General features: G+C 37.0%; 2 protein-coding genes across 2 annotated transcripts in view; both read left to right on the forward strand.

Annotated features, from left to right (window-relative positions):
* Positions 1-2,669: 2,669 nt before the first annotated feature.
* On the forward strand, positions 2,670-5,778 carry LOC106519369 (extracellular calcium-sensing receptor-like). Its single transcript, XM_014011004.1, has 6 exons — positions 2,670-2,782; positions 2,898-3,168; positions 3,253-4,050; positions 4,192-4,422; positions 4,541-4,664; positions 4,796-5,778. The coding sequence occupies exons 1-6, from the start codon at positions 2,670-2,672 to the stop codon at positions 5,707-5,709; spliced, it is 2,451 nt and encodes an 816-aa protein (XP_013866458.1). The 3' UTR covers positions 5,710-5,778.
* Positions 5,779-7,151: 1,373 nt separating this feature from the next.
* The window catches only part of LOC106519431 (extracellular calcium-sensing receptor-like), a 2,852-nt gene continuing 1,566 nt past the window's right edge, over positions 7,152-8,437 (forward strand). Inside the window, exons 1-2 of the mRNA XM_014011119.1 lie at positions 7,152-7,430; positions 7,544-8,368. Of these exons, the coding sequence (XP_013866573.1) occupies positions 7,176-7,430; positions 7,544-8,368 (1,080 nt within the window). The 5' untranslated portion in view covers positions 7,152-7,175. The remainder of the gene's footprint in view (positions 7,431-7,543; positions 8,369-8,437) is intronic.

Below are 8,437 nucleotides of genomic sequence, written 5' to 3' on the forward strand. Positions count from 1 at the left end.
TGGTGTGTGTGTGTGTTGGTGTGTGTGTGTGAACAACATTACATTAAAAATAATATGAAATAAAAAAAACAAAAAGGCTTTATGGATATTTTAGTTTTTAGGGAATTAAGTAATAGTGTGCATGTGAAAATATGCCTTTACATCATCATATTGCACAGTAGTGAAAGGCTCATTATTTTGATTCCACATGGAAATAGAATAAAGCAATTAAAATAAAATGAAGTACATAAAAATACAGATAGTTAATTTCCATTTTTGAACCTATGCTTAACATCCTACTAACAAATTTTATTGGTGTGGTCAGCAGAATTTTATGTCATTTTTTTTAATATCCAGTGTGATGTGTACAAAGACTACTGATATCAGGCATACACTGAAATATGATATGAATGTGATGAATTTACAGGGCTGTTGAGAAATCACAGTCTAACGTTTACATTATAATTACTGGGGCTACTTACTACCTACTTATTTACTTATTTATTATGGTGGGGTTGGGGAGCTGTTTACTCGTTTATTTGTTTATTTGTTTATTAATTTATAGTTTTGTAAGATGTATGTGTGCAAGCACTGGTGTCACTTTTACCTTTTATGCACTTTAATGGGAAATATGCTACTACCACTGAGTGTTGTACTCCAAACACAATTTCATTGCCTAGACAATAACTAGATAGCGCATAGCAGTAACATAATGACCTCCGCACGCAAAAGTGCACCAGAACTCAGAAGAATGTATTCCTAATAAATGTCATGATACTAAGTGCACCCCAAAATTGTAGTGGTTTGGGTGGGGTTCTGTTTTTTTGGAGGGGGGCTGGGCATTGATGTGTGGGCCTGATGGAAAGCCCTTCATAAGATCTAAACAACAAAAGAAATCTGAAGCTCCCATGTTTAAAAGTTTTTGAGCTATAGCAATTTTTGTGTGTCCAGATATCCCTTTTTCAGATAAATTGGGGGTCCAAGGGGGGGTGGCTGGGGGGCACTGATTGGTGGGCCTGATAGACAGCACTTGATCAGAGCTAAACAACCAAAAAATAAATAAATAAATAAATCTGACGCTCCTATGTTTAACAGTTTTTGAGCAATAACCATTTCTGTATGTCCAGATACCCCTTTTTCAGATAAATTGGGGGTCTGGAGGAGGGAGGGGGCACTGATTGGTGGCCTGATGGATAGCTTCATCAAAGCTAAACAACAAAATAAATCTGAAGCTTCTATCTTTAACAGTTTCAGAGTTATAATCATTTTTGCATGTCCAGACACCCCCTCTTTGGATGGAGCCCCCTCCTCAAATATGGGGTGTATCGTAAAACCGTTGGCTGGCGCAGTGAAGGTTGGACTCAWCTACAGTCCTGCCGAATTTCATGTTGATTGGTGAGCTGTTTTTGTTCTATAGTTGACCAAAAATCACTGAAAAAAACTGTACGGAAACAATATGACTCCCACTTAAGCTTCGCGTGCAGGGTTCATAATAATAACCACTGTACAATGAATCACTGTGGTTGATTTCAGTAAAATGATCACACATTGATTATAAAACACTTCAATAAATGAGTATCAAAAGCATTTCAGTATAAAAGTATCAAAATATGTGTACAAATGTGTAGTGTCACTAAAACAGTAAAAATATACTTCAGGTGACACAAGTTTTTATTAATGAACCCTGTTCTTCCTGCAACTGTCGAGCAGCTGTGGCTGGAACTAACAATCACGTAAAAACAAAGGCTATGGATTAATTGCAATCATCTGAAGCAACTGCTATATCGAATAAAAAGGTCACTCTATTGGAATACTGTTTCATGTGGTCTCGTCACAGCAAAATTTGCAGTGCTAGTTTTACTTGAATAATAAAAAATCCTGCCATGAAAATGTTCAGGTCATCACTTTCAAACACTTGATGACAGTTACTGTAAAATGCTCACTGAAATGGGTAGCAGGTTCATGAGAAAAAAATGGCCTCTTCTATGTTTATCCCTTTCTATCTAATCTTGTTTGGCTTTAGTAAGTAATCCTGTTTGCATCTCTCCTCACTCAAAAAAAAAAAAACAGATGTGTTGGATTTACTTAACCAAGTTAGGCTTCACTCAACTGAGTTGAGTAAATTTAACATTCACATTTTCTTTAAAAGAAATKGAGACAATACAATGACAAATAAACTGATTGTGATTCTGAAAGTTACCACTTGCCATAACTTTTCAGCAAATCCAACACGTATTTTTCATCTTCATTTCCTTCTCCTGGTGTGTTAAAGTGTTATTTTTCTRCCACATTAAAAAACAAAACAAACAAACAAAATATCACAAAAAGAAAAAAAAACTACTGTATTATAGCCCCCAACTGTTCATGCTGTTTGCAACATTATTTCAGTTTGCTGCTTGATTAAGATATTCACATGCACAGTTAAAGTTAGTTATGACAATGTAAAAGGCCTGCATGTATTGCTAAAATCACCTGAGAATTGAGAAGTATGCATCTAGTCTCATTACTCATTGCTTTCATCACTTTCCTGGTGAAAAAAAAATATATAAAACTCAGCTCTTAAGTTTGTTTGCTTCAGTAAGAGAGGAGGGTAGTACAGGATGGGTTGGTTAACCATCATCTTGCTTACACTGCTTGCAAGGATTAGGTCCGAAAACCAAACATGTAAACTGATAGGGCAGACAGGATACATGGAATTTTCCAAAGAAGGTGATTTTAATATAGCTGGGGTTTTCTCTATGACAAGTATTGAGAAACAGATAGATAATGGCTACAAGGCAGTTCCTTATTCATAYTGTGAAAAGTGAGTAAACATGCTCCTATTGTATACTGTTTATATGGCCTCTTAGAGGAAGTGTTTCATATTAAGTTAATATGCTGTAAATGTCTTTGTTTGTTTATTACTTTGTATTTTGCAGTTGGAATGATCGGGAGCTGAAGTTTGCCAGAACAATGATTTTTACAGTGGAAGAAATCAACAGGGATCCAACACTCCTCCCAGGAGTAAGTCTGGGTTATAGGGTGTACAATGGATGTGGTACTACAAACCTGGTTCGAGCTGCTCTTGAAGCAGTAAATGGAAATAATTTTCTGAACTGTAGTGGTCAGACTCTGGCTGTCTTAAGTCATTCATCCTCGGGAGTAAGTGAAAACATAAACTTCTTACTCAGCTCTCTGTCTGTACCACAGGTGAGGAAAAAATACATTATTGTCTAAAAAAGTATTTYAGCTTCTTGATTTCATTGTTGTTCTTCTTTTTTGTTGTTTTTTAAGCTGAGTCACCTGTCTACCTGTGCATGTTTAAGTGATAAAACACGATACCCAACATTCTTCAGAACTGTGCCAAGTGACCAGTTCCAAAGCAAAGCTCTTGTACAGCTGATGGACTACTTTAACTGGCGYTGGATTGGGATTATTTATTCTGAGAGCACATATGCAGAAGAAGGCACAGCATCTTTTGTTAAGGAAGCCAAGAAAAAGGGRATATGTGTGGAATACTGGCTRATGTACTCTAGRACATCTCAGACTTTTGATTTTATATTGGAGGCACTGAGGAAGTCCACGTCAAACGTGGTGCTGATGTTCATGTCCTCATCTTATGCAACATCCTTTCTGGCAAAAATGGAAGTTTATAACATAACTGGAAAACAGTGGGTTGGCAGTGAGTCCTGGATCACACAGAAGGACCTTGTCTCTGTTAATACAAAGCATATCCTGCAGGGGGCAATGGGTTTTGCTCTCCCTGACAGACCTATACCAGGTCTTGGTAAATTCCTGCTTAACCTGAAGCCCTCAGATGAACCACAAAGTGTTATAATTAAAGCTTTCTGGGAGAAATTCTTTCGCTGYAGATTCTCTCCATCAAATACCTCCAAAATGTGCACTGGTGCAGAAAATCTACAAACAGTCATCAGTGACTACACACAAGTCTCATATTTCAGAGAAGAGAATAATATATACACAGCTGTGTACTCTGTAGCACATACCCTGCATGCCATTCTGCAGTGTCAAAATGCTTTAAATTCTACAAAAAAAACATGTGTGACCAAGAATGAAGTTCAACCCAAGTTTGTATGTTCTGATGAACAAGCAGATTTATCATTTACATTTTCTAGTTGCGTGTCTACAACACAAAACATTCACTTTTTTTGAGATGTGTTTTTTTTCCTTTGCTGTTAGATTTTCAACATTTTTCAATCTGTGTTTCTTCAGGTCTTGGAAAACTTAAAGTCTGTGAATTTCACAACAAAGAATGGAGTCAAAGTTTTCTTTGATGAAAACGGTGACTCCGTTGCCCAGTATGACCTTGTCAACTGGCAGATTAAAGAAAACGGTTCAGTTGAAATTGTACAAATTGGACAATATGATGATTCTCTACCTGATAGACTGAAATTAAACTTGAAAGAGGATGCCAAGATAGTTTGGGGGGATGACAGAAATSAGGTAATTACATGCAATTTTGAAAAAAAAAAAAAACCCGATCTTTTAACAGCTAATGACTAAATCTATATGCTGTTCTTTGGATATTTGAGATTTTATAACATGTCTTTCGACTTRTCAGGTGCCAAAGTCTGTCTGCAGAGAACCCTGTCTACCAGGGACTCGACAGGCACTAAACAAGAATAAGCCTGTATGTTGTTTTGATTGCATTGAGTGCCCRGATGGAACTATCAGTAATAGGACAAGTAAGTGAAAAGTTCTAATAGGATATAAGCCAAGACTGGTACAAAAATAGGCATGTCAACAAATATAAGGTACCTATAAAATGAAGTCAAGTTTTGTTCTAAATCTCAATGTTATTTGATTTTTCTTACAGATTCTCTTGACTGCTTGACTTGTCCACCTGAATTTTGGCCAAATGAAGAGAAAARCAAGTGTCTTCCTAAACACATTGAATACCTTTCTTATAAGGAGATCATGGGTGCACTTCTTACTGGATTCAGCACATTTGGCATGTTTTTATCCCTCCTTATATCAATGATTTTTGTTATACATAAAGAGACCCCCATTGTAAGAGCAAACAACTCTGAATTAAGCTTCCTGTTGCTGTTTTCATTAAAACTGTGCTTTCTCTGCTCTCTGACCTTCATTGGTCGACCCACACATTGGTCCTGCATGTTACGACACACAGCGTTCAGCATCACCTTTGTCATCTGTATTTCCTGTGTTCTGGGGAAAACAATAGTGGTTTTAATGGCCTTCAAAGCAAAACTTCCAGGCAGTAATGTCATTAAATGGTTTGGGCCTCTACAGCAAAGGCTTAGCATTCTCATGTTTACTCTCATACAGGTTGCTATTTGTACACTTTGGTTAACAATAAATCCCCCATTTCCAAACATGAATATGCAGTATTATAAAGATCAAATCATTTTAGAGTGTGCGCTTGGTTCGGYTCTTGGGTTCTGGGCGGTGTTGGGTTATATTGGACTTCTTGCTGTCCTGTGCTTTATACTTGCTTTTTTGGCAAGAAAGCTACCAGACAGCTTTAATGAAGCCAGACTGATCACATTTAGCATGTTGATATTCTGCGCAGTCTGGATCACCTTCATCCCAGCATATGTCAGCTCTCCAGGCAAATTTACTGTGGCTGTGGAGATATTTGCGATTCTGGCCTCCAGTTTTGGTTTGTTGCTTTGCATTTTTGCTCCAAAATGTTATATTATAGTACTAAAGCCAGAACAAAACACAAAAAAACATTTGCTGGGAAAAGTACCACCAAGAACACTTTAATTTGTAATTCCAACAAGAACAATGTTTATGTGAAAACGACAGGCAGAAAAACTACATTTCCATTTTGCCTACCCTTTTGTGCAGGGGTTCCCACATCAAACAAACTTGGTAAAAAGATTTAACTATTACTTTACACCAAAAGCCTTTCCTGACAACTGAGCCTCTGTTAGACAAATAATGTACCATTTTTGTTTGAGATGTATCAAATAAACTGTAAGCACTAACTCATTCTTCCTTTTTTCTCAACTACCTTAGATAATGTACATGTGAAATAAAAAAGTTTGTATTGTTTAATTATAAACTGCACTCTAAAAATGAAATGTTGGATTTACTTAACCATGTTATGTTACCTGGTTCCACTTAACTGAGTTGAGTAAGTTCAAAGCAACATACTCATGTTCTTTGGCTAAAAAACTGGCATATTGCTTTGAATTTACTCAACTAAGTTAAGTGGAACCAGGTAACATAACATGGTTAAGTAAATCCAACATTTCATTTTTTACAGTGTGAAATTACCTTACACAAAAGGATATTTAGAAGCAATTACAGTAGATAATTTAAAGCACCAAACACAATTAATTTGAATCAACCCCCTCAAACTATAAAAAAATAATTCAAACTTGATATGGGAAGACATCAACACAAATTGGACCAATTTAAACAAAGAATGTTAGTTTTCAAGGATTCATGGATTTATTATGACCACCACATGTGAAGCGTAAGCGGGAGTCATATTGTTTTTGTACTGTATTTTTTTTCAGTGATTCTTGGTCAACCGTAACACAAAAGCGGCTGCACCAATCAACATGACATTTGGCAGGACTGTAGATTAGTCCGACCTACACTGCGCCAGCCAACAGTTTTAAGTTTCAATTTTTGAATGTAATTACTGAAATAAATCAACTTTATCATGACATTCAAATTCTATGACCAGCGACTGTATTTACAAACTACAAAGCACACCTGGAAAACACCTCCCCTTCATCTGAACCAATCTACAATTTCTGTGCCTTTTGGGAAGACCCTAACTCTCCCTGACAAAACACGCTGAATCTTAAKAGCCGTGTGCTCATCTGATCTGAACAATGTAATACAAACATGCAAAAGGCTGCTCTCCTGTTTGTAAGTGTTCTCTGCATGAACATAGTTACTGGCTGTGAAATTTTGGAGAAATTTARCATGCCCAGTTTGTCTAAAGAAGGTGACATTATGATTGGGGGCATTTTCCCAATTTTCAACAAAGAGGTCCCCAGCACTTCTACATTTGAGAGGAAACCTAATGAAGTCACGTGTGCATTGTAAGTTTGGTTTTGTCTTTTGCAGATGCATTTATTTTTCCTTCCTTTCTGAGTTTCCCATTGAATGTATGTCTACAGTATGTTACAGTAGCATCTCAGTTATTTTATAATATCTGGTAAAACTCTAACTTTCCCAGGTATGATCTGCGAGCTTTTCGATGGACCCAAATGATGATCTATGCAATTGAGGAAATCAACAAAGACACTGGTCTCCTTCCTAACGTATCTCTTGGCTACAGAATTCTTAACTCATGTTCATCACCTACTAATACTTTACGTGCTGCACTAACACTTGCCAATACACCAACAGAAATTAAAAATACTTCTGGGTGTCCTCCAGCTATTTCTGCTGTAATCGGAGAAGCAGGGTCATCTCAGTCTTTGGCTGTTGCTGGCACTCTTGGACCATTTCAAATGCCAATAGTAAGAGAAAAAACGTTTCAGGGACTTTATGGTTTCATCTACTTCAATTCTGAGAAGAAYGTTCTGTAATAAAACTTACTTACTTTATTTATTTATTTTTATCTTTTTTCTAGGTAAGTTATTTCTCAACGTGTGCTTGCCTCAGTGATAGAGCTAAGTATCCWACATTTTTTCGGACAATCCCAAGCGATTACTTCCAGGCGAAAGCTTTGGCAGCACTCGTCAAGCATTTTGGYTGGGAGTGGATTGGAGCTGTTCACTCAGACAATGATTATGGACAAAATGGCATCCTGGCTTTTACAGAGGAGGTTAAAAAGTTAGGAGTTTGTATTGCTTTTGTTGGAACAGTTCTGCGTACACACCCTTTAGAAAAAATCTTGAAAGTAATAAAGATGATTAAACAGTCAACTGTCAAGGTAATTCTGGCTTTTACTCCTGAGGGGGACTTTTCTCCTTTGATGAAAGAAGTGGTGAACCACAACATCACCGGAATACAGTGGCTTGCAAGTGAGGCTTGGATAACAGCACCTCAGCCATCCACACCTGAAATGTACCAGGCTTTTGGTGGGGCTCTGGGTTTTGTGGTGCAGAAGATGGCTATTCCAAATCTGAGTCAATTTCTCACCAATATTAGCCCATATACAGATCCAAGTGCAGCTTTTATTAAGGAATTCTGGGAAATAATTGTTGGCTGTAAACCTGTCTTGCCTAGTATGRACACAAGTACTGAGAAAACAAGTAAAATATGCACAGGCAATGAGACGTTGATGCATTCCCAGGATGTGTTTTTCAATGTCACAGAATTAAGGGTAACATATAATGTGTATAAATCTGTTTATGCTATTGCACATGCCCTTCACCAGCTGGTGTTCTGCAAACCAGCAGGAGAAGAAAAAATGAGGCCGTGTATGAATATATCTGACATTCAGCCTAAAGAGGTAAGAAACTGAGAAATCAATGTCAGAAGAGAAATATTTAATAAGACTTAACATCAGATATTATATATA

The sequence above is a fragment of the Austrofundulus limnaeus genome, unplaced genomic scaffold (genome assembly GCF_001266775.1).
Source record: "Austrofundulus limnaeus strain Quisiro unplaced genomic scaffold, Austrofundulus_limnaeus-1.0 Scaffold76, whole genome shotgun sequence".
Lineage (NCBI taxonomy): Eukaryota > Metazoa > Chordata > Actinopteri > Cyprinodontiformes > Rivulidae > Austrofundulus > Austrofundulus limnaeus.